This window comes from Conger conger, chromosome 12 (assembly GCF_963514075.1).
Source record: "Conger conger chromosome 12, fConCon1.1, whole genome shotgun sequence".
Classification (NCBI taxonomy): domain Eukaryota; kingdom Metazoa; phylum Chordata; class Actinopteri; order Anguilliformes; family Congridae; genus Conger; species Conger conger.
The window spans coordinates 5,379,539-5,406,388 of NC_083771.1; the positions used below are offsets into that span (position 1 = coordinate 5,379,539).

The 26,850-nt window shown below is 45.4% G+C and overlaps 1 protein-coding gene across 2 annotated transcripts in view; it reads right to left on the bottom strand.

Annotated features, from left to right (window-relative positions):
* Nucleotides 1–14,324, bottom strand: part of notch1a (notch receptor 1a) — a 40,129-nt gene extending 25,805 nt beyond the window's left edge. For both annotated transcript variants that reach the window (XM_061262427.1, XM_061262426.1), the window contains exons 1-4: nucleotides 14,075–14,324; nucleotides 12,513–12,594; nucleotides 1,246–1,508; nucleotides 668–1,006 (exon numbers count right to left, since the gene is read on the bottom strand). In XM_061262427.1, coding sequence (XP_061118411.1) covers nucleotides 668–1,006; nucleotides 1,246–1,508; nucleotides 12,513–12,594; nucleotides 14,075–14,132 — 742 coding nt within the window. In that variant the 5' untranslated portion in view covers nucleotides 14,133–14,324. The remainder of the gene's footprint in view (nucleotides 1–667; nucleotides 1,007–1,245; nucleotides 1,509–12,512; nucleotides 12,595–14,074) is intronic.
* Between the last annotated feature and the right edge of the window lie 12,526 nt (nucleotides 14,325–26,850).

A 26,850-nucleotide genomic window follows, 5' to 3' on the forward strand; every position in this document is an offset into this window, starting at 1 on the left:
GGAACACAGGTTGTGAGGAGCTCTGTGGCTGTGACTGGGGCTCTGGGAACACAGGTTGTGAGGAGCTCTGTGGCTGTGACTGGGGCTCTGGGAACACAGGTTGTGAGGAGCTCTGTGGATGTGTTTGAGGCTCTGGGAACAGAGGTTGTGAGGAGCTCTGTGGATGTGTTTGAGGCTCTGGGAACAGAGGTTGTGAGGAGCTCTGTGGATGTGTCTGGGGCCCTACAGTCGCAGGCCTCAGGCCCTGCCCTGTCTCAACAGGCTCTGCCGGGAGGATGTCGCCGCTCAGGCGTTTCCTCCTGATAAGACCCAATGCTTTCCTGCTCCACTGTGTTCTCACACACACACACACACACACACACACACTCACAAACACACAGACACACTCACACACACAGAGACACAAACACAGACCTTTCCGAGAAACACTTCCGAGAAACCATTTTCAGGGAAGTGCCTAATGAAGCTCACCATTATTAAAACTGAAATTTCTCACTCTGCTTGCCAAAGGTTTGAGCCCTTGCTCGGTCCGTTCCAAAATGACACAAGGGATCTTGAACTCACATCCTCAAGTTTTGTGCAACAACCAGTCACAATAAGGAGAGAGTGAACAGCCCCTTCCTTCCCTCCCCAGTCACAGAGCAGTGCGGCGGGGGTCAGGTCATACCTGGCAGACAGGTGCACTCGTAGGATGTGTCTCCCCTCTGCACGCAGGTGCCGCCATTATGACAGGGCGAAGGGTTGCAGGGCACGTAGAGCGTCTCGCAGTGCTTTCCCGTGTACTCAGCGGGGCATGCGCAGTGGTAGGACCCCACTTCGTTGATGCAGGCGCCCCCGTTCTTGCAGGGCGACGGGCTCAGGGCGCACTCGTTCACGTCTTGCTTGCACGTCAGCCCAGAGAAGGCGGACGTGCAGGTGCAGATGTAGTGGGACTCGAAGGGGGTGCACTGTCCGCCGTTGGCACAGGGGTTGGAGGCACAGGGGTCGGCCTGTTGGCACGTTTTCCCTGAAGGGGAAAAAACACAAAAAATACATCAATCTACTTCCTTATTTCAGAAATACTTTTGGTACCGCAATAATGTAAACAGCCTGCATAACTTTACTAACTTGCATTTATACCCATTTTTCCAGTTGATTTCATAATGAAGTTAATACACAGACAGACATAGTCTTTAGTATGCGACTACCTGCAGTTTCTCATTGTCCAGTGTAGTGTTGTTTCTGAGTGTACGGCAGTGTCTTTACCTGACCAGCCGGGCGGGCAGCTGCACTCGTAGGTGGTGAGGCTGCGCAGGTTGCAGGAGCCTCCGTTCTTGCAGGGGGAGTTGAGGCAGGCGTGGTTGTTGGGCGTCAGGCACAGGTCATCAGTGAAGCCCAGACGGCAGGTACAGGTGAAGTCCATCTTGTCCCCCCGGGGGACCAGGTGGCATGTCCCACCATTCCTGCATGGGTGCTGGTGGCACAGGTTGGCAAACTGACACCTGTTGCCCACAAAATTGTCGGGACACCTGGAGAGGCAGGACAACGGAAAAGTCAGCGAGGTGTTGGAAGAGCGCGACCCATCAGGTGACCCCCTGACGTCACCACTGCAGCGCTAACCGCTAAAACTGCCGTCTGCAGCCACTTCAAACAGGCCCACGGCTCAATCTCAGTCCCTTCTGGCAATCACACAAGATTGCTCCGTCCCACCAATCAAAGCCCGATGCACGCTCGTCCAATGAAGAGATCAAATCGAGGGCAAATTGCCTGGACAACATTCGTAACCGTGTGAATAATGAATTGGGCCTCACCCGGGACCCTAAACGCCCACGCAGAGTCCAGAAAAAGGGGGCACGGTGGATGTATTCCCACCGCGACAACAAAAGAGCGCCCATTAATAAGGACAGCCCCCGAGGCCGAGAGAACAGCCCGAACAAAGGGGGTCATCTCCCGGCTCACTCACAGACACAGACACAGACACAGACACAGACACAGACACAGACACACACACAGACACACACACAGACACACAGACACACACACAGACACACACACAGACACACACACACACACACACACACACACACACACACACACACACACACACACACACACACACACACACAGGCCATCGGCGGCAACCGCATGCTAATGTCCCCTCTCGCTACACAGGCCTGAGACAATGGGAGCGATGGCCTCAAACAAAGGCTACGGCCCAGTTGCTAGGGTTACAAACTCTCCCCAAGATTGGAGGGGTCAGTCGGCCTTTAGACAATCAATCACCTTCTGGTCTGGTTGACCTGGCACAGTCCAGCACGGTGCAGAGGACACATGTACGAAACTTCACAATTCGGCTCACATGCCTTGGAAAGAAAAATACAGTTTCCTTTCAAATGATTAAAAGAAAAAAACTAAAAAAGAAAAGGAGACAAGCGCATGTCAGCGGCTTTTACAGTAAAACTGCTGGCTTCGGCCTTCGCTTCAGTCGAAAGACAAAGCGCCGTCTATCCCAGAGCCTTTGAACTGCCGGCACATATCATCAGACTTCAAAGGCCTCCTCTCCACCTCAATACCTTGCACTGTTTCACGGGAGAAGTCCTCTCCTGCATCAATCAGAGCTGGGGGACAGACAAAAGGCAGGTCTTCAAACTTTCTGAAGGGAGCCACAGACTCCGTAACAAGCTTATCGTGGAGCAGCTTTGGCATAAGCCCCATCAATTTCCCTTTGGAGATACAGAGATGCCATTTCTCTCTGCGTGACAACAGCAGAGGAAAATCTCCAAATGCCTGAAGAGCTAATGATCCTGGAGGGGGCCCAAACATCCCCAAACCGATACCACAGAGGGCTGGGCGAGTGGACTGGTGTTTGTACGGAGTGTCTCCTGGGATTAGAACATCTCCAAACCTCTGCCGGGGAATGAAAACATCCCGCTGGATGCCTGGGCTCCACAATAACACGTTTCGGGAAAGCCCTGTGCCTCGCCTTTTCCCATCTACCTTTCCCGGCGCTGTCCAGGCCCATCCTGTCACCTCTCTGGAGATCAAGAGGCACACGGTGGCCTCAGCGGCCCAGACGAAGAGGCGCATTTAGGCGCTAAGCCCCAAAGTACACAGCCCCCCATCTCACAACCAGATAGGAAGAGCAACAAGAGACCAGACCAAAGCACCACGCATGGATTGTCAAAGAGCATATCCATACCTCCCCAACCCAACCACGCCAAATGTCAGACACGCTGGCACCCAACCCCGACCCCACCCCGCACCCCTCAACATCCCACACACCCTGTCCTCTGAGCTGATTTTAACTGCTGCTGTTGACCAGTCTTGTCACTCTGGTATTCAAATCCAACATGTAAAAGGGAGACACAAATAAAAAACAGGGGTGGGCCTGTACACTTCCTCTATCAGGAGTAGCAGCTGTGTAAATTACATATGCATTTTTTGACTTAGAAAAAAGAAAAACAATAAAAAAAAAACCCTGTTCATAACTAATCATAATTGTCAGAATGTAAAGATTCCCGAAGATGTGCAGTGGTTAAAAACAGGGGGTAGGAGTGGGTTGTAAAGAGCAAGTTGCAGGGGAAATGGGGAGGGGGGGGGGGGCTACGGGGATAATAGAGTTAGGCATCTGTTGGCCTCCCAGAAGCACCACAGGGGCAGGTGCGCATGTTAATGAGGGGACGGCAGCTGCTAGCCACCGCTCGCCCCTCTCGCCGTCCCCAGGAGACGAGTGGGGCTGGGGGCGCGGGTGGCTGAATGGCGTCCCCACCGCAGGGCGGGAGCGGGCGGCAGGATGAGTGGGGCCATTGTTCCCCCGCCATTCAGGGCCGCCGGGGCCGGCGCCTCCACACTGGGAGAGTGTGCATTGAGCTGTTCAGGCCTCCCCGCTCTCCCTACTGCCCTCTGTTATTTCTTTCTTTTCCTTCGCTCCCTCCCTCCCTCCCTCCCTCCATCGCTTCAGCTCCTTCAAGGAGCGCATCTCCTCCTCCTCCTCCTCCTCCTCCTCCACCCCTTTTCCTCCCGCTCTTCTTTTTCTCTTTTCGGTGCAACTTTTTCAGCTCCTTTCTCAGACTTCGCACTTGCCTGTAAGCACGGTTCAACAAAATCTGAATTTCAACATCCCACCCCCTCTCCCTGCTCCCCTCCCCTCAAAACCAGAGGCTTATTCACTCCGCGCCCTGCCATTTTCAAAAATGGGTTTAGCGGTCCGCGGGAGGAAACTTTAGAAGAAGCACACACCACTGAAAAGCACACACGCACAAAACAGACCCAAACAAAGGCCTTTCTGAACAAAAGGAAATTAGAGTCGGGAGTGCTGGTTTATGGTTTACCCTCTAGTGGAGGAAGGTGGTTGGAAGGGGGGGGGGTTAGGGTGGGCTTCTGGTTAGTGAGGAATGTTGGTGTTTACTCCAATGTCCACCAGCCCCCCTCCCCAACACCCCCCTGCACCCCAGTCTCCTGACACACCAGTCCGGAGCGGACAACCCTGGCAGCCGCACTTCGCAGGATCCCGCGAAAAACTCTCGCCAGCTTTGAAGCGGCACCACTCTCGCCTCTGCTGACACCACCCCGCCCCCACCCCCGCCACCCCCCACTGCTCAAAGTTCCACTTCTCGGCGGGACACAAAAGGTAAACACATAAAACTCCCGGTGCGCTCCTTCCATGGGGCAGGTCCTGGCGGAGGGCACGTTGGCTGGAATCTGGAGAAGCATGCTCGACCCAGGAATGCTGCCCGTTTGCTGCTGTTTGATTTGGCGGGAGGCTGTCAAATACAGTGTCAGCACAAAGTGTGTGTGCTAAACGGAGGAGCCACACGCTACCTGAGCTTCAGCCACCAGAAGGAAGCGGTTTGCTTTGCTTCTTTCTTTTTTTTGACCTCCGAACTGCCATTCAGGACAAGACAGGCTCATACCTGAGCTTCCTTTTGTCCTTTCTCACCTGCGATAGTTGAATCGAACAAGTAACGACAGCTGCTCCCACCACACAAAAAAAAAAGCCTTGCACAAATGCTGCAAAATGGCAGGTGGGACTCCAGCGGGTACACATTCCGCTAGAGAGAGAAAGCTCAGTCGCATGAAACAGTGATCAAAGATGGCAGGTCCGAGGCCGCTTAAACACCTCCATTTGTTTGCAGTTCTATGAGCGGAGAAAGAGACTCAGGTGGAGATAGGCCGCACAAAGGGAAGGCACTGAGCGAGTTCTGTTGTGGGGATGATACTGTAATCCATCCGTGTGTCATTGTCCCAAGCCCCAGATCTCTTTGTCCCCCGCGCCTGGGTTCCGCAGCCCTCGGCAACAGGTTTCTACCAGAGATGCGACTCCCCCCCCCCCCCGGGGGCCGAGCAGATGTTTTCGCGACCTGTGACCGCCGGTCCATTTGCAACTCAGGGGGTTTACCCCCCATTGAGTCAATCTGCCATCTGCCACTTTGGGGGACGCGCACACACACACACACACACACAAAAAAGGGCTGACTGACTGATGACAAAAAGTGAAACTGCCCCAATTGTGTGGAGAAATGCCGAAAGTGTGGAAAGGGTCCTTTGAAGAGTGGCTGAGACGGGGAACGAGGCACACGTGCTGCAGGACAGAGGGGCAGCCAGCAGATGCTCCCAGCCAAACAATGTGAAGGCCGCAGTGACTGGACCCCTCAATCCCGACCTTTCATACCCCTCCCATCAGCAGAGTAAAAGATCCACAGTGAGACGTGGTCATGATGATATCATATTCCTCTGCATATCATATCCTATGCAATATTATATCATCAGTAATCAAGACCACAAATTGAAACTACACTCCCCTCCACCCCTCCAAACACTGTTTCCAATGTGTTTTTAAAAGTCATAAATGATGGGGGGGGGGGTCCGTTCCCTTTTCTGATTGGTCAGCAGGCCTCCCTTCTCTTGGCTTCCAGCAGTTTTAGTGCTTCTGAGCCCATAAAGCTCTCTCTCGTCTGATCTCAGTCTAACAGCTCCGGCAAGCTTGCCCGTCTCTCTAATCATTACTCCAGCCCTGGCCCTCCAGGCCCACATCTGTTAGAGTCGATTACGGCTGTGTTTATTTGTCTATATGGCTGAGGGAGCCCATGGGAAAGGCCACTGTTCCTGGGAACAAGGCGAGGAGGACGGCCTAATGGCTCTGCCTGTAAATGAGTAGCGTTCCTCCTCACTTTAAACCTTTGAAGGGGCCCAACGGTATGCCGGCTTCGGCTCAGCCGCAATAAAGACAAAAGGACGGAGGAGGAACGTACTCTGTCCAGCGCATGCCTGAGTCCAGTTTTTTTTAATCCCGTCTGTTTTTCAGTCCAAGCCAGGGCAGCGCTGTTAAGGAACATGTTTACCCGCCACAAAGAGAAGAATGGCTTTCTTTCTCTGCCCTTTGTGCGAGGGGAACTTTTAAATAGCATCTGCCGTGGAGAGGAATGAACGCTCTTTTCAGAGATTACTGGCAGACCGCAGGTACTCATGGGTATGAGAGGACAGCCACCGTGTTATTGAGAGAATCACCTGCTTGGCTGCTGGCTGGGCAGTTTGCGTGCATCACCTGCCAGGCTGTTTGCTGATGAGTCTCTACGGGCAGATGGCTCCGAAAGCAAACAGAAAATGGCCGAGCCGAATGCTGAGTGCGTCATTTCCTCCACGGCGGATCCAGCAGCCGCGCGTTCTCTGCCAAGTTTGCTGCGTCTTTGTGCGCGACACAGAGTCTGCCGGTGGAAGCTTCCGGAAATAAGCTACTACGGGGTCAAGAGGGATTGGGTTTCTCAGATGGGGACAAGGAGATCTAGTATTCGATGTATTTCGGGTCAGCAGCGAGGGCGGCTCTGCGCTGCGAGAGGAGCGGCCACAGTGGGCTCCTGTGATGCGCCGGCGGGGAGAAACCCGACCGCACGACACGGCGCCTGTGCCGATATGATAAGAGACAGCACCTTTTCTTCCCCGGGCCTGGCGAAGACTCTTCCTGTGTCCGAATGAAAGGAGAGCCAACAGGAACTCGAACGCCCACAGGAAACAGTGGCTGCATTGAGGCCTCCCTCGCCCAGACAAGGGCCCGCTCACATGGCCCTGCATGTACAGCGGTGGCCCCGCACGCCTCTGAATTAATACCCTGTTGCGAGCCCGTTTGTCATTTCAGCCCCGTGTGTCTGCGCTCCCATCTGCCCCGCTGCCCGGCGACTTCAACACTCCCGCGATTGATAACTGGAGGCCGCTTTCATCCCCGGGAATACTGTGCGCAAAATACCAGATTAGGGTCGCGGTGCACCACCTTCTTCCGGGGCTTGGTTTATTTCTGCCCCCTGGGGGAGACGGGGGCAGTTTGGCTGCATACTCGGACGGTGTTCCGTGTCATCGTTCCCGAGAGCACACGCCAACACTAAGCTACGGCTCTCTTATTAATAGAGCTTCATTTACTGTAAGCGGTCCTCCACTACTGTACATTCTGGGCAGGCTACAGCCTTCAGGACACGCATGCATGCTCCGCACGCTCCCACAACCCCACCTCCCCCCCCCACCACCCTCTTCTCCAGCCAGATTTTTGCCATGCTCAGAAGGACACCAGGCCACGCAATCGACTCTATCGATGGACTGTCAGAACTTAAGTAAGACAGCCTCCTCCTGGTGCATGTGAACTTTCAGCACCCTCTCAAGCCCCACGTCTCTTATCTCGCCGTCTGGGCCTCGGCCCTTTGATCCTGGCCAGCCCCTGCCTCCGCGGCCGCAGAGATTTCAGGATTCGGACGGGTTTTCCCTGAGCTGCTTTCCGTTACCGTCAGCCGCGGCCTCCTTTACAGCCCGAGAGATAACTGCGCCCCCCCCCCCATATCTAACGGTTGAGGTATTTATGGCATGACATGTGAAGGAGGTCTGCTGTATCCCACCCGTACCTCATAAAAGCAAACCAATAGGTGACACACTTGACCTCCAAATGACTCCCCACTTTCACACTCCTGTGAGCAACTGTGTGGACGGCGTTTAAAATCCATTCGGGACTGAGCTACTTTAAGTTTAAATGACAAAATTAGTCTGAAAGTCACTCGAGTAGAGGAGGAGGAACTTTATGGTTGACCATCAAGGGTAACTGTCACATCTCCTAGCCAGGGACTTTTAACAGACAACATTCCTGCCATTGCACAGATGATAGGAATGAGAATGTTTCAGGGTATCAGAGTTGTGTAGCAAATATGCACATAACTACATTATGTATGAATAGACTAGCTTTATCCCTGTATCCCAAACAGAAGTCTATCCTGGTCATGTAATTATCACTGGATCTGTACATGTACAGTTAATGCATAAATGTCCTAAAATATAGGAGACTTCCAGCAAATTCCTTCACTCTGACAGGGGTCTAACTTTCACTGGATGAATGGCAGACTGTAGCTGTTATTCAAGTGGTAAAGTCTGTGGTGAATATTTCAGAGAGACTTGCATGATAAACAACTACTTAAAATGGCTGTGGTGGAGCATTTACACATATAGGCCTACCCTTCTTAGAGCCTGCAAAAAACAACATTTGAATGAAACTAAAAAGGCACAATAAAATACCACCCAATGTTTAATTTTTGCTTTAAACAAACATAAGGTTCTGAGATCCCCTGCGGCTCTGATACGTCTCTTGGGGATAATTAGGTCCAGCCCACTTCTGAGTGCTTAACAGTTTTGGGGCTTTCTGTGTTGTTTAACCAGAGCTTTTAATCAAGGCCCCTGGGCCCGTCTCAATGTGGTGATGAATTTGTTCAGAACATGAAAGGGTGGAAACAAACTGTGAAACTTGCTCTCAGTTATTCAACCCGGAAGGACTCACCATTTTCTATAGACCGTTCAGAGTTACTACTGAACATGAATTAAAAGTCAAACTCAAAACAAAATGTGTGGTTATTTTTAATCATGTTTTTCAGACTCCGGCATTAGTACACTAGGTACGTTAACAAGGCTCAACAGATGCACTCCGCACTGTATTTTCATTTTCATTTTCATTTCAATTTAACCGAAATGGGTGAAGCGGCATAAACACTGGCATAAACGGTAAAGCTGTATGGTTTTACTAGAACCGTGACATAGTTCTGCTCTTTCCACCGAGTGGGACGACGCGATTGCACAATGACAGTGGGCCAGAATGAGTGATCTTTGCACAACAGCAGGAAAATCCACTACCGGCAACTGTTTCTTCTCTGTGTGACTAGGCTTGTTGACAAGAGTGAATGAGCGAGAGCACATGACACTTCATATGAATCTGAAAATGGGCCATTTGATTTGAGTCCAAAATGAATAAGTGCAGGAACATCTTTAAACAAACAAACAAACTTCCTCTGCTCTCTCAGGATGTTCCTTAAATAGTTCACAGACTACAAGAAACCACACATGACCCATTGAAGGGTATTTTCTTTGCTGATAGAGTTGTACCTAGAGATACAAACCTTTTTACAAAAGAGTTTTAAACAACTAATTTCAGCTATGGAACTGTTACAATATTTTAATGAAACTTAATAGCATCAAAATTAAACAAAGGAGCGTGGCTTGGCACCATTAGCACGAAGCAATACACTGTGAGGAAAGTCAACAGTGCTTGTCTTTCTTTGGTTTCGACCTGTTATTCATTTTTTTATTTTTTTTATTCATGTGTTAACTTCTTGTACTATAATACTACTATAATACCTCTTGTACTTTTGGTTTCATTATTCCGCCTGTCTTTATATCCTAATTTTACATTTGCAACAGTGTATATCGTTTTGCCTATTTCCTTTATGTGAAGCACTTCCCAAGTGTTGTACAACTGGTATATAAATATTATCCTCAGTACCACCATTTTGTTTAACACCATCAACTTAAACCATGTTTAGCCAATTACAACTATTCATATTATAACTCAAACAATAAAACTTAATCAAATTGACCTTGTGTATTCCTAAGTCATGATAAGTAATTCTTCACTCTGAATATAAATGGCAATAACAGTGACATTAATCATGGGCTGACATAAGTACATATGCTTTCCAGTCTGGGAGGCACTCAAACGCCATTAAGCAGGAAAATGGACCCATGGTTCAAATAGCTTGCTGTAAGAATAACCTTGTTTCTTTTCCCATTGGTTGTGTGTGTGGGAGACTGGGCCGAACCAAGCTTGTTGTCACGGCTGGATACCTCAAAGGAATTCCCTTTTATTTGGGCTCTGGTGACCTCTTGTACCATACTCACAACCCTGGCGCCCACCTATCTCAATCAGTGGGCCTGTGTGTGTTCCTGATTTGTGTAGCTGTGCATAGCCACAGCCCTCTCAAGCACCTGTGGCACTGCCAGACAACCTGTATGCGATTCTCATCATTCCCAATTCCCTCCCCTCCAGGCGGAAGCTACGGACCCGCAGGCTTTTCAAAAAACACTCTGAGATTACGGAGCCCCCATCCCTCTTGTTATTACAGCCTCTGACAGGGGCTGCAGACGGAGCTGCAAATTGCCGGCAGGCCTGTGGGATGTCCCGGGCTTTCTGAAGGACACTCGTTTCCACCGCTGCCACTTAACTGCACTAATGCCTGCGGGCCTCAGGTTTACGTTTCCGAACGGGAGCTTCCCACGTGCACCGCAGTTTCACACAGCTCCCGTTTTCTCACACTATCCCCTATCGGCCCGCTTGTTCCGGCAAGGCCTGGCACCCCAGCCCGAGACGACCAGGGACGTGTTCAGAAGGAGCAGAGAGGCACCCAGATACAGGGCTGATGGAGGACAGAAACAAACAAACAAAAAGAATGAAGAAGAAAAAAAAACAGCCCTCTTTGCTTTGTAGATTTGACAAGACGGAACGGTTAAACATATACACAAATGGGGTCTGAAATAATGTGTCTATTTTAGGCCCCGGAGGGCCGAGAACATGGCCGAATTTTCCGAGAGCGCTTCCTGTTTACAGAGTCCGCGTGAGCCAAAGAACCCATCCTGTGGGAAGCGGCAGCAGACACAATCTGTAGAAGTTTCATCCTGAGCACACACTATCTACCAACACGGAGGCCGAGTTTCCATAGGCGTTAACTATCTATCTGTACAACAACAAACGGAGTAAAAGACTTTACAGTAACCAGATTCAAAGCTCACATTTGATGAAATGCTTTCTTTTTTTGCTAAAGATAAAGGATGAACCTACCCCACACATAGTGGTATCTACATAGGCTACATTATATGTAACACCTTTTTTTCTTTTAATGGCAGTAGCTAAAATATCCCAGTGCCATTTTACTGACCAACAAACATTGTACAGGCCACAGAAAAACGCATGATGAAGACTGACCATAGTTGTGTCTTGAAATGCCTGAAGTACAGTCGCACTGATGGTCAGTCCTCTTGTTAAGAGATAAATGAGTCGTAAAAAGAAGGAAGACGACCAGACCACCATCCCTTCTGCAAGGGCAGAGCTCATTTAAAGTGATTGCTGCAGCTCCCCGTTTAATTGGAGGAGTCTGAGGATGGAGCTACACAATGGCGGCTTTGTGGCTCAGTAAGAATGGCTGCCAGGCAGAATTAAGACGTGGCCCAGGGCCAGCTTGGGTCCCTGCTTCCAGAACCTTCTCAGGGGTGCCAAGAACCAACCTGGCCCACTTCATTCCAACGCTGCATTTTAGCTGCAGATCTCCAGTGGGATAATCCGTAAGAAGACACCAACGCACCGGGTTCCAACTTAAGACTGGCCTCTTCACCAGAAGCCTTTGTGTAAGAGATGGTGGGGGGGGGGCTAGCACCTCCAAAGTCGACTAGCACCTCCAAACTCCATCTATACATTCAACAAAGTTCTGACAGTCAAAAAAATGGATCTGGTCTCACCTGATCCATCCCTCCCTCTGAATTCCCTCAAAGTACAATTACATCCAATCTAATTACACTTTACTGCCATCTGTCCCTCTAATGTAAATCACACAGGGGAGAAAGCCCATTCAAGGCACGGAGGACAAAACCAGAGGGCGGGCGTAGGGTTTGGGGAGGCGCACGCATTCTGGGAAGCCTCGCACCGATTAGTCACACAGCATTAATCTGACTGGGGAACAATAGACGCTGAGCTTCAGGCGAACCCCAGCTGTCGCCCCATAAAAGAACTGAAAAACAAGATTTAGGGCTCTGAGCGTCTCTGGGACTCCTGCTAGAGAAGTGTCCTGCATTCATTAGCGACCGGCTGAGGGGACAGGGAGAGGGGGCGGCCTTTGTCCCCCCCTCAATGTCCCCTGTGCCCGATTCACCCACTCGCTGGAAAACGTTTTTCTTTTCTTTCTCCCAAGAATGTGTACGTACTGGGACAGCAACAGGGCCATGAAAGTAAGAGTATAAAAACATTTTTTTTAAAGGGGACAGAGAGGAAATGCAATGCCGCCTGTTGCCAAGCAATGCCACAGATCAAAAGCAGGAATGGGGCTGCTTCAACCTACGGGCCCCTCGTCGCGGGGCTGGATCGGGCCGCGCTGGGCTATGCTTATGAATGGCTAGTTCACGAAAACATCCCCGAATTTCAATGCTTTTCATATTCTGCAGACAGCTACACAGTGATGGACGATACTCACTTGCATTCTCCGTTTCCGTCCTGGGAGGCTTCACACCTCCCTCCGTTCAGGCATAATTCAGAGGAACGGATGCATCTCAGACCTGCGGAAATACAATGGTCACAACACTGCAGGTGTACGTCCAACACACAGACACGCAGCTCGAGGCCACAGCCTGATTGGCCATGAAAAAGTGTTTTTTATCATGTTTATAATAATGTGTTATATATTTCACTTCAAATTTAAAAGACAAAGATGATCAATGGAGCCAGCGTCACACGGTAGAATAATTGACAGATAATTATTTGCGGAGTGAACTCATGAAATTGATCAATTTATTCAATCATTATTTCTAAGGCCTTGCTAGTGAGTACGTTAGTGGTAAAATAACACTGGGAATTGAACGTTTTCAGTGTACGTGTTGACTGCATCGTTTCCTTGCGCTAATTGTCCATTACAGAAGTTGAAAAATTGAGTTACCACAACGCGTGCGCGGCTTGAAAGCGAGCGTGCTAGGCAGAGCGTAACAGATGTGCCGCTCAGATGCGTGAACAAAAGGAATCAGAGTCCACCACTGTAGCCATACAACACCCTCCTGTTGCACTGCTTACAGCGGGGAAGAATAATGCCCCCACCCATCAATGCAGTCAACACACCCCACCCCCAACTCCCCCCCTCCCTCCCCCCAAACTTCTGCCTCGCACCCTTCCACCGCAGATAAACGAGCAGCGGGTTATCACACTGATATAACTAGTGTATTCAAACAATAGGTTGTGTCGCGAGTTACTCAAAGCCCACTCATAACTAAACATAGAAAACGTGTCCGCTAAATCACTCAGCCCAGACAAAACTCAAATTCCATCACACTCTCTATAAACAGCCCCACTACATCGTTCAAATACTTCAAACTTCTAAAGAAAACCAAGTAATTAACGTAGGTTGGAAACGACTACATTAAAATCCCAACAGCAAGGCAAACTATGTTTAGCGCGACTCCGATCATTCAGTTGCAACAGGTCGTATAAAATTAGGCTACCTGAAATTAATACATGACATGCACGCCTTAGTGATAGCATACAGTCTACACTTCAAGCCCAAACAAAATCAAAATAAGAGCATCTACATTTTATGATCAGCTTTAAGAGTGGTTTAACAAATTGAGCTTTAAGCGTGGTTTTACTTCATTCAATAATCCTAAAATACCAAAGGTTTCGCGTTGGTGAATGTGAACGTTCCTCTAAATTAAGCAACGAGGTTCTAGATTGAATTTCTTACTTCCCTAAACTCGTAAAAAATGAATGAAAAAATAACGGTAGTCAAATACATTTTCGCTTCGAGAGCGCAACAAGTGTCACAGCGCAGAATAGTTACTAAGAAAACATACCAATTTCTTCACTTTCCGTCAACAAATCACTTTGTATTGCCCACATATAGATACACATGCACACAACTAATTAAAACGAATTAAATGAAGTAAAACCTTAGGCTACAACATCACTTAACTGTAAAAGTTTATATCTGAATGTTAGCTACTATATGACAAACTAAAAGGCATACGCTATTGCCGAAATCATGTAACGTACCTCGTGTTAAAGCGATCACTGACAACAGAAATATTAGTTTCACAAAGAAATGATGCATTCCTTCTCTTCGGCTTTAAAGCTGATGTATAACTCCACATAGGGTTAGCATAGATCCAAAGTTTCTTTCTTTTCTTCCAGAACTGGTTCAAAACAAAAATAAATATCCTCAACAAATAGATCCAACAAAATCTCACTCGTGAGAGAAATGTCCCTGTACGAACTCCGCTCACGAGATGTTGTCGTGTCTGTTCCTCAGTTCTGAATGACTTCTTGCGTTCAACTCCACAATTTCCACTTCGCGTCCAGGGGCGTTATCCTTCCGCGCAGGTAGAACTTCTCATCAAAACTATTTATCCCCAAGCACTTTCTCAAATTACAGTGGGAAACACACACCCCTTCTGTAAACTTAGTTTTCTGTTTTCAAAACTTCAGTTTGGAATGAAAGTTTAGCGACCGTTGGAACAACAGACTGATTTTTAAAACGGGACTAGCGGCAAAGCACTACTTTGTCCTTGGGCGCAGTCCACAAAGTTCTTGCCTAATTTACAAATCAATTGACGGCTTGGGGTAGCAGCTTGAGGTTGGCACTATTTGCGGGAGGGGGAGCTTTGTCCTTGTCTGGGACAGAGAAAGTCCCCATTTAAGTGTTTCTAAGAAGCAAATGGCGTAGAGATCCTAAACATAAACGTGACTACATCTATGCTCAGATTAATACTTTAGTTATTGTTAATTTCGTTGCAAAATACATCGTAAAATATGTATAGCACCATTAACGTGCAGGGGTGGATCATGTACACACAATGTAAATGTGTAAAACAAAACTCAGTTCTGAAAAACATATTCTAATAATTAAATTATTCAACAACAAATCATTTGAAGTTAATTCACTGCAATCAGTAATCACAATCATTTAAAAAGAGCATTTATGTTCATTTTGTATAAATTAACTCAAGGTAAGTGTTCTAATCTAAATCTTCACCCATTCCTGCACATATGTTGTAACAGTGATTTACATTGATATTTCGTGTGAATACTGTAGTGTGTGTTCTTAACCAGTGAGCTTTTTCCTGTGTTGAAAACCTGCATATTTTTATTGACATGCAGCCAAACATGAAGTAACAGCAGACAATGCGAATGGTGAAAACTCTGTTTTTAGTAAATGATGCACACTTCTCATCACTGTAGTCCCAGAAAGAGTTTTATGGAAAAAATGAGTGAAAAAGAAAACAACACTGATAAAGATCTCACAGCTCATCACCAGTATGGAGATCTGGTGACAACTGGCAAAAAAAAAGACCTGACAAATACCTGTTGACAGTAACCGACCAAATCCTTTGGTTACAGTGTATCAGCAAAGTCATTTTCTGCTTTCCTCTTTCCATCTCATTGTTGACACTAAGGATCTTTAAATGTGCTGTTATCTACCAAAGGGACCAATCAAACACACACACAGACACACACATACACACATACTAATATTTTTGAAGAGATTATTACTAATGTGTCTGAGGCCTATCTCGAAGTATAAGCATACGTTTTTTGTGTGATGAGATGATCTAAAAATAAGGTTTAAATTGATGCCTTGTTTTAATCGTATCAATAAAAAAAAAAAATCTAGCATCTGTATTTGGTTACTGTTACCATTAAAACATCAATTCTCTTTGTTTCATAATAATATCAGGATTCTGTTTCACTTCAACCCTACCCAACCCTCGCCAAGCATTATCACAGTTGATTTCTTTTGGGCGAGAGTGACAGACAAACTGCAGCCCACAGTTTCTGTGCCTGAGGGCCCAGATTAATTTTGCATATCCATATTTCTCTGACAGTGGGAGTGTCCGCGGCAAGGCAGGTAAGCGTAGCGTGGGAACTCCTCGGCGAGGGAATCTCTGACCCCCACGGGCACAGAAAAGAGAAACTGCAGGGGAGGCAGAGATGGTGAAAGCGATGGAGAGGGAGCTGTGCTTGGACACGCACAGACGGCCTACACTCATAGCTGCCAAAATGCTCTGCCTCTGCCCGTCCTTGCCCTCCGTGGTTAACTTTAGTGCGCACCTGCACACTTCCATTCCTGCTGCTATTCTTCATTGTCGGCTTACAGCTCATGGGCAGAAACATTCTGGGCAACATTGGCTCGGGGTAAGTCGTCTGCCGGTTGAGGGAATTGCCGGTTCGATCCCACCCTGGGTGAGTAGTAGTGTCCCTGAGCAAGACACCTAATCCCCAGGCGCTATCTAAATGCCAACCATTTGCCATTTTAATTTCAGCAAACAATATTTTAACCACAGATACCTGATTGCTGAATGGAAGCTACCAAGACTCACCTACACATGTATATCTTGTAAACACACAAGTACCCGTGCTTTAGTGGTTCTTTTTAAGTTCAAAACCTTCACAGAAACTCTCAATTGGTAGTCAGGGGCGGCCTGTAGCGTAGTGGTTAAGGTAAATTACTGGGACAGGCAAGGTTGGTGGTTTGAATCCCAGTGTAGCCACAATAAGATCCGCACAGCTGTTGGGCCCTTGAGCAAGGCCCATAACCCTGCATTGCTCCAGGGGACGATTGTCTCCTGCTTAGTCTAATCAACTGTATGTCACTGGATGGCAAATGGCAATAATGTAATGTAAACATATCCAGCTAAAATGAAAACAATTGTTCTCATTGAAGTGGGTTTGACATTCAACACTGTGATAAGAAATGTCTGCATATGCAATGCAAATGTAGAGCATAATATTGGCATAATATTGCCTTCCATAGCTACATTCTGAGAGCTTCCCCTATCTTACCCAAAGGAGAAATGAATATCAACACCGTGAAATGTTCTGCAACTGGCAGTTGCAATAAATGTTTGTGCAAATACATCATTTTATATATTGAATTGCACCATGTTAAATGTGATGGATGGACTTGTAAAATGTATTTGGTCAAGGTAAGTACTGTATTGTGTATTGTATGTCTTTAGAATTCACCACTGTGTGTTTTTGGAACAAGTGCCAACTAGCATTTCCTTCTGAGGTGAAGAATCTTTGTACTCTACACACACTAACTTTATTTTCCTCACACTGGCAATCCAGTCCATTAATCCACATTTCCTTGCAATTAAAGACTGAGTGGCAAGACCAGTCAGCTCAAAGTTAGAGGGTAATACCCGCACACATAGTCTCGAGCTCTCTACTCTAGTTACTCTCAAACTTTGCTTTCTTTTTTTTCCCTTTTTTTACGTAGCACCTCCACTAAATACTTGCCTCAGCTGTCAGCTCCACATATTGAAAGCCCATCTGAAAATCTAGAATTTTCTTCTTCACAAACAGAGAGGTCTTGGGCCTGTTCCACAAGGCAGGATTATTGAGTTAGCCAGATAACTGCACTGAGTAAAACATCGACCCGGCCAAATCTGGAACATGGACTGAATTCAAAATTGTTGTTCCGAGTTGTGCTCTGTAATCTGGCGAACTCAGTAATCCTGCTCAGTGGAACAAGGGCCTTATCCCTCTCATTTTAGACTCTGGGAACCCGTGTTTGTCATCATCACTCAGTTTTTGTTATGAATGTTTGCACTGTATGTCATGACATTTTCCATAGTCACACTATAAAATAATTTTAAGTGACAGTGCAATTTGAAATATAGCCCTTCTCCCTGAACCACCTCTTTAATCTGTGGCAAAAATGCATTTCAAAATGTGTGATGCAGCACTTGGATAAGCAGTTGGATAAACTACCCATGAATTAAGAGAATTCAGGTAATGATTTATAAGGAACTGCACACTGTTTATTCTGTGTTCCAAAACTCCCATGAGTTTTTTTTCTTTTTACATTACATTACATTACATTATTGGCATTTGGCAGACACTCTTATCCAGAGCGACGTACAACAAAGTGCATACCCATAACCTGGGATAAATTCGCTGAAAGACCCTAGAGGGGAGTACAATTTTTTACTTTTACATGTCACCTAAATGCCACAAATCAATGGTTTCTATGCACTTTAATTAAACAGCATGAGTGCTGAAACGTTTATGTTGTCATGTTTTATAAAAATTAATCAGCTTCTTTCTTTTTCAAAAAATTAAGCTTATTTTGTTTGCCTGTAAGTATGCTTGAATAAGTCACCAAAGAAAAGGGTTGAATGGGTCCAAGGAATGCTGGTTCAAGGATAAGAAAAACTTCACAGGGTTATCGTTCGCTCTGCCTGGATGTACTGTATGTATCTTTCTCACAAGTTTGTCTGAAGGTTTATTTTTTCCCCATGACACTGCATTTCACACGGTGGGAAAGAACTTTCCATCAATGAGATTTATCTAAAGATGAAGCCGGGTAAGAGCGAAACAGGTCTGAAATGTGCTAACACCTACAGTTAGCATTGTTAATTTTGTTAGTGATCTGAAATTTGAGCAGTCTGTGAACAGCCATGGCTTTGTTAGCTGACTTTAAATGCATGTTTGTTTGTTTTAAGCTTAAAGACATGAGAAAATGCTTACAAGTGATTCACACAGGTCGAAATATAAATAGCATAGAGAGTAGTATGGTAGTACTGGTAGTATGGGCAGCCCTTGAATATACTGATGTTCGAAATATATCGCCAATGTTTGTAAAAAACAGATATTTCTTGGGGTGAATGCAGCACAGCTGTCTGTCTTGGTAGGCAGCTGTAACTCTAATTTTATGTTTAATATCTTTAATCAAGCTTCAAAACAGATTTGGCAGATGGGTTCCATTGACCACTATAAGAGGGCATTCACAGTGATAGAGACATTTAGCACCAAAAACGGCTGTTGTCATTGTTTAAGACAATCTTACAATCTTTAACCAGAACCTGAGAGAGGAAACAGGGGCCCCATTGTTTCCTCTGCACCCTAACCTGCTGTTAAATAAGTCAAAAGACTGCAAGCCCTGTCACCCTGACAGGCAGTCCTCCTTATGCAAAAGATAACATCGTTCATCAAAACTGTCACCTGTCGTTGAAACATGGTTTGCTGTCTTCACATGTTACCTGTGTGTTTCTTCAAACTTCATTGCCTACTTCACGCAGACTCATCCTGTCTGAGGAATTTGCCAGATAATAAATGTTTACCTGTAGATGCAAATTCAGCTTGAAATGTTATCAAACCCATTTTTCCATTGTCAGAGTTGATGGTGACACAATATAATAATATTGCCTGTCTGAACCCTGGTAAAAAAAAAAAAATTCTGTACCTACTGTATATCTCAGCAGTCATCGCACTACCGGAGAGAGGGGGAACATTCCAGAACTCTCCGGGCCCTGCGGTTAGGGGGAGGGGTGGGAGCTGTGTCAGGAAAGGCCACAGTGTTCCCAAACTCTCCTCCTGGGGCCTGCTTCTGGACCTCTGCCCGTGGCTGCTCCTCCGACCTCCATGGCGTTGTGGGGCAGATACTGAGAGAACATCGTCAAACTGGAAGAGCCCAGACCCTCTGGGGAGTGTTTCAGATTCTCAGTCAAACTGTAATAAACTGCAAAATCACAAAAATAGGAGACTTCCATCCAGATAAGGAAGTGGAATAAGGAAGTGGAAAATATAATTAATATGTCCTATATTAAATCAGGTACATACTTCCTTTTGATCTGATCTTTTCATTTCATCCTAGAATTTAGAAAAAATGTGATGAAAATAACTGAATCAATGCATAAAAAGTGTCAGGCCATTTTGTTTACAATGAAGCAGAGGAAGACATGCAGCCAGAGGTCACAGGGACAGAGGTGGGACACGGAGGGCCAGTCCAGTCGCACACACCGAACATGCCCGCATCCATGAGCCCAGGGCACTCACCGCTTCCTGCCGCTGGCCTTCAGCTCGCCCGGCACCTGCACTCCGCAGGGATAACTCTTCCACAATGGTCTTCCGCCTTACGTTTCCTCCCAGAGACCCCACTCTTCGCCACCTGCCGTGTCTACGCTGTATGTGTGCTAGTACATCCACGTGCTCTTAACCCACTCTACACAGCACGCTTCGCCACCTGCCGTGTCTACGCTATATGTGTGCTAGTACATCCACGTGCTCTTAAGCTTCAGCACTTTTCTGCGGGGGATCTGAAATTGCACTTTCCTTTGCGGCGGGGGCCTATTCGCACGAGAGGATGGCTGACGCTCTGTGACATGCAGTATATTTACAAACCTCCCGTCCTCTGACCTTGCCTGACCTCTGAATGATCCTCATGAGGACAATGGCAGTACTCGTGAGAGGAACTGCAAGTGTGTATAGATACAACCGCACAAGAAAGTGTATAGATGGCCAAAAAAAAAAAAAAGCATGGTACAGCAGTTGGTTTCTGTGTGTAACGAGGAAGTCACAGTTGACATGTTTGGAGACCACAGCTGTAGTGCAGATACTGTAAATGCAAATGCAGAGTTAGTTCAGCCCCAGGGGATTGGCTGAGGTAGCCGTGATTTTGGGTCTGCATACTATAGAACCTGCACAATCCTAAAACAAAAGGAGGAAACTGCTCTGGCGTGCTCACTTCCTGTCTGTGGTCTCAACAGGTCAACTAATACCTTATCAAGTGACCTTGATCTCTGGGTAGATTTTAGCAGTGCCACTGCGGGCCCACTTTATTTTCGTAAGGACCAGCACCCTTTACACAATGTGTTTAATACACACTCTTATTTCAGGAAACTTACAGTAAACATCACATTCTACCATCTTTAGATACAATACATTTATTTAGGTGGATATTTACGGAGTCAATATGTGTGACTGTGGGTCTGTGCCCCACCAAGGAATCACATCAACAACTTTTGGTTTACAAGCAGGTCCTCGGTAGTTATTGTGCGTTGTCTGTAACACGAGTATGCATTTGCTTGCTATAATACAGTATATATGGTACTATAGGTGGGTTCTATCAGATAGATGGCCAATGAGATTAACAAGACTGATACCTGATTGGGTAGACTGCAGTTCCTTCGTTCTTGGCAAAGCATAATAATATGGCGAACCCTTGATATACTTTGTATTTTTCCCCTAAAATACTGAAATACGTTTGTGAAAATATTTGAGGCGAGAAATAAGCAATGCAGTTGTTGAATCTTGATTCATATTTGATCTACAGTTGATCTGAGTTTGGTGTGCCAGGCAGCTGTGCTGAAATGCACTGGTTCTTGCTTACATGATTTGTATCAGGTCGGGACCATTGATAAATGTTCTTCCAACTTAAGGATGAAGTCTAACAAATCACTTGTTTTAAGAGATTTAAGAACAAAACTGTTCGTACGTTCTGGTCGTTTCTCCTCAGTTATTAGCGGGGCAATATTATTGCGTTACTATTTTTGTTTTTGAATTTTCCTGAAACGCAGTATGTGTACTATGTTCCCCAAAACACTAGCGTTGCTCCGGTAAAAGCAAGTGCTGCATTTTACCATTTGCACACAGCCTTACAGTAAGACCAAGATTGGTCATTTCTATTCTAGTAGTGAACTCTCTGACTTCTGAGCCCTTACTGAGCTTACTGAGTGCTGTGAGGGATCAGATGACTCCTCTCCTGTAGGTGCGCTCTGGAGCCAAAAGCCCTGCAGGCCTGGCTCGGTCACCGGGATACCCACAATGTCAGACGATGGGTAGAAGCTATTTCATGAATCAGTAGGTCACTTTCACAAGGAAAAGTTAGAGAAAATTAGGAAGAATAAATCACAGGCTGATTTTCAGGAGACACTGAGGGGGATAGCAGCAATCCAAAACGCCGCTGCCATGGAGACATTTCTCCACTTTGCTGGAGTGCTGATTTCACGGGACCAGGCCTCAGGAGCAGGGGTAGGTTTCTGACCCTCCCTGCTGTGTGAGACGGTCTTCGTCCCTTAAACCTGAGAGACGTGGCTCCGTCCACTGGATTCCTCCTCCTGGAGGACGGCATGGCAGACAGCTTAGTCCCCTCACCACTCTGTTCCTCTCCCACCGGGTTCAAAGGTTCGGAGAGACAGAACAAAGAGAAAAGGGCAGCACACAACGGCTCCAGCCGGATGGGCCATAGGCTGGTGAAGGCCTCTTGTGTATCTACTGTACAGGGCAAAAGTCATAGGCACATTCAGTAAAAATGCTTTCAAAAATAATGAAATTCTGGACAGCCTTGATTAAGTTTTTATCTGAAAAGTGTTGAAAGTGTATTAAAATATTACTCTATTTAACAAAGTGCAAACATTTCACTGTAATGTTTAATTTTTTGGAAAATCTCAAATGTGCTCTTATCTTCAGATGAAGTAAACAGAACAGAATTTTTTTTAATATAAATATATCAAAGACTAAATTTGTATTTAACAGTACCAAAGACTTTTGCACAGTATTGTATGTGACGAAATGTCGCTCATAGTTTTGTGCTATGGCAGTTTAAATATTGTGTTAAACGATTATTTTGTCTCTTGATTTTAATTTTGGTTGTCATATATCATTAAAATATTGATCTAATGAAAGCTTGTGAAGTATCAAATTGTTGATCTGAATTAAATTCCAAATAAACACCTTCAGGAATCCTTTGGTGTTATTTTAGTAAACAATGACTTTTGAGAGACATTGAACTCTGGGTTCATTAATCCATTAAATCCATTAGAAAGCCATTTTTAAGCAGTTTTTTTATCAACTTAAAATTGATCATATAGTTGTTCCTAACATAATTTTGTTGCAGATTTTTCTCTTATATTACTGAATATAGCTGGATTTTTAGTGAATTTGAAATGGAATCAGTTTTAAATTACACACCATAAGGAATTAATTAGGTGAGAAACGTCTTTATAGCTGTGAGGCAAGAAAACACTTCCACTTTGCCTGCTCTGCATTCTGCTGTAAGCGTCTGCTTAACAAAGGAAGCTGTGGTTGTTTTGCTGAACAGAAGGCAGTCGCTTGGGTGGAGCTCAACACAACGATTACTTATTACTTATTACTTGTTTCTTACAAGAAGCACATTTTTGCGCAGTGAACACACAGGAGGGAAATTCTGAACATTTCAGCAAAACGGCAGAAACCGTGCGAGCGGGTAGAGCCTCGGACGAGGGCTGGAGCTGAACGTGGCGAACGGTGGCGAGGCGAAATCAAAGCCGGCTGCTCGCCTTCTCACAGGTCGCTCCTGATAGTTTGAGCTGGCTTGTGCTGTTAGATAACCCAAAGGTGTGGAAAAGGAAGTTTGAAAAAAAAAAAAAATTAAAAGGGACAAAAGGCCGGCTGAAACAAACTCCAGTGTCTGAAATGTGTGTAATTAGGAGAGGTGACAGCTGGGCCCGGTGTTTAAGTCAATACTCATTATTACTATCCACACTGTCAGGATACCTTGATCCTCAGAGGACTGGTCTGAGAGGGGCAGAGACAGAGTGGGGGTGGTGTGGCGTGGGGAGGGGGGGTGGTTTGGTGGCAGGGGCCATGGGGGGTAGCTTTGGCGGGAAGCTTGAGAAGAGGCGTGTAATGGCTTCACATTCAGGAGGCCATTTGAAGTTGGTTGTGGTGTGTGTGTGTTTGTGTGGGTTGGGGGTTGTGCTGTTGGGGGGGGGGGGCTTGTTGCCCGGGTAACAAACCAGCATACTCATCACTGCTCCGAGGCGTCCCCTTGATGCGACAGGAACACTTCAGAGACACAATGTGTGAGGAATTAACGCCTTGGGGTGTGTAGGGAGAAATGGCACCCAAAGTGTGCGAGGAGGAAACAGTCACCAGGTGGGAGTGTGTGGTGGTGAAGGGGTAGGGGGGGACTCTCAGATCTAAATGGATATTCAGATGAGACATCAGCACAGATAAGAGAGGAAAACTGACAGATGATTGTTGACAGCAGTTTACAATTGATCAGATGGTGGCAAAGGGGGGGAGGGGGAAGGCTGTTGTTACTATGACGGACAGATCTCTCTTAGACCAGCTTTGCTTCATGATTGCCTGTAATAACAGAGCAGCAACCCTCTGCTTCAGAATCTCCCTGTGTGACTGAACTACCGTTATCCCACACCACTTTCAGAACGGTGCCTAATATAGCCCGACGGGTGTAAATTATGAGCAGAAGGAACAGCACTTTGCTCTCCCAAAATAATTATTTACATCCCTGACAGATGATGAACAAAACAGACAGATGCAATAAAGAATACAAGCAACAAGTTGTATTTTAATTCTCAAACAACAATATTTTACATTGATAATGCTTCAATGAAATAAACCAAAACAACACTTAGAAAATAACACATAAATGGATTCATCCAAAAAATATGGGCTTGTTTCACAGACACAGATTAATTAAGCTTAGTCCTAGACTAAATTAAATTTTAAATGGAGATTCTCCATACAAAACTGGTTTTAGTCCAGGACTAAGCTTAATCTGTGTCTGTGAAACCAGTACTGTGTGTAACAAATATTTACATTCTTGTTTTCAGTACGCTTTGCAACCATCCATTCACAAGGATAAAAAGTCCTGACAAAGTCCTGAACTATAGTTTCTTTTAAATCTTGGGAACTGTTCCTCTCCAGACTAAAGTGTACATTTTTGATTGGGTTTAAGTCTGAGTTTAAGTCTGAGACAAAATATATATATTGCATATAATATAAAACAATAATTAAGGAAACATACACAGAGACTCTTACGTATGTACAGTATATTTAATATTATGCATGTTGTTATTATTCTTATCAATTATTATCCACCTTGTACAAGAGAAAGTCAAATAAAAACTACATTTCCGAAACTAACAGAAATGCAGCGTGGAAATGAATTATGTGGACACAGAGAATGAGCAAACACATACACAGAGTGGGAACATGGATATAGTTTTACAACAAAGAAAAGGCTGTGTGGATGGATTAGTCCAACATAAAGGCTCTTAATAACCTTAATGAATGTTTAGGACTGTCCCTCTTTCTGTAATTGTGGGAACATTATTGTAGACGTAACTGAACATTCTCTTTTGTTGTTTGACGCACATCGCTTACTAGCGAAGCCACGTCATTAGCGTGTGAGAATGTTTGCTCTCCACAGGATTGTGTAAAAACAATTGTCATAATGCGCTCGCTCAGGGTGATATTTTAAATTGGGAAAAGTTATGAAATTATTACTTGCAGGTTCTTGTCTATTGCATTTCACAATACATAGTGTTATAGTATAAGCAAAAGTTGGAAATGCGTAATGAAATTATGTGATACATCTGAATGTAGTTTTGGTCAATTGACAGTTTGCACCGTCTGGCAATCAGTATGTGAAAGTTTTTGTATATGCATTGGAAGGCATGCCTGGCACTCACCAAGACTCCTCCTGACAAGGTCAGTCCTTTATAAAGAGAAAGGGTATGAAGGTTTAAATCCCTGAAACGGTACTCTTTCGGGAACATAAAGGTATAAGAGTAAATCATTTATTCCCCAGTTTTTTTAATCAAATCTTTTTAAATGCCACAACACCAGCACACTGTGGGGGAAAGAGTTGTATGGTGATGCATGAATTAGCAGGTTGTCACGGTTAGGTTTATTCGGTTAATAAATTATTTTAGCACAAAGAAAGATGTCTCGGACGAATCTCTTTTTTTTATCATGTTCTGCTTTTTGTAAAACCATGAATAAAACTTGTGAGTGACTGCCTGATTGTAGATGGTTTAAAACATAGAAAATCACATGCAAGTCTTGGGCACATATATAAAAAAAAGGAAATTAAAAGTTTTTGAATAATACAAAAGTTACTATAAAGAGCAGTAAACAGTTAAAACATGAATCAAATCAATATTTGTAGTGACCAACCTTTAAAACTGCATTGTCCTGCAGTTTTATGAGAAAATCGGCTGGTGGTAATATGTTGTTTCAAACATATTAGAAAACTTGCCACAGTTCTGCTGCAGAATTTGGCTGTCTCACTTGCTTCTGGCTCTCCAGAAAATGTACGTATGTTTGGAAATCTCAATCTAGGCTGCCTAAACCTTCTGTATGTTTGAAAATGTGTGGCGATTATCTTGATTTTAATGGGCTTGGCCGAGGTAAATTAGAAGAAGGAAACCATGTTGAGTTTAGAAGCATGGTGTTTGATGATGTTGGTCTTTTATCCGTAGACCTGAAACAGGAGAGCAGACTGCTTTTAGCATTTAGGACACAGGATCTGCAGCTTCCAGCGTGGTCGTGTTTCGGTTTACCCCGTTCCCGTCTCTGTTGCACTTCCTGCACTAAATATCTCTGGGCAGTCCTGGATTCCTGGGTATTTATAGAACGCTTTCTCGCTGCACTTCCGAATTACTCTGATTGTTTTTTCCATGTGAGTATCATTCCCTCTGATCCACATGCAACACAGGAAGACTTCATTTGTCACTTCATTTGTCTTTGCAGTTACAAACAAACACATGGCAATTCTGTGATCCTGGAGTAAGTTGGAAGAATCCTAAATATACCTCAGCTCAGTGATAAACGATGACAGGGTATGGGTGCACAGATACATCTAAGCAAGGTAATATTTTTTTACACAAGTTGTTGTTAACAAATAAGAGATGCATCAAAAAAATCCAAACAAGAGCAAACTCCTTACCATTTAGTTTTGCATTTAGCAGATGCCCTTCTCCAGAGCAGCTTGCACAGACTTTTTTTTATTTTTATGTACGATTGATTCATACAGCTCTGTACTTTACTAAAGATACTAAATTTAAGCCCCTCAGGGTTACAGCTAGACCTATAGCTAGTAATAAATCCACAACAGTTGCTTAACCTACGTATACACTAGACTGCCAGCATGGCTTCAGCTGTCTGAAGTGCTTGCGGCTCTCCGGTATACATTGGTGTCCACTTATCCACTTGACATTTATTTAATCTGACTATGCCAAACGGGTCAATCTGATTGC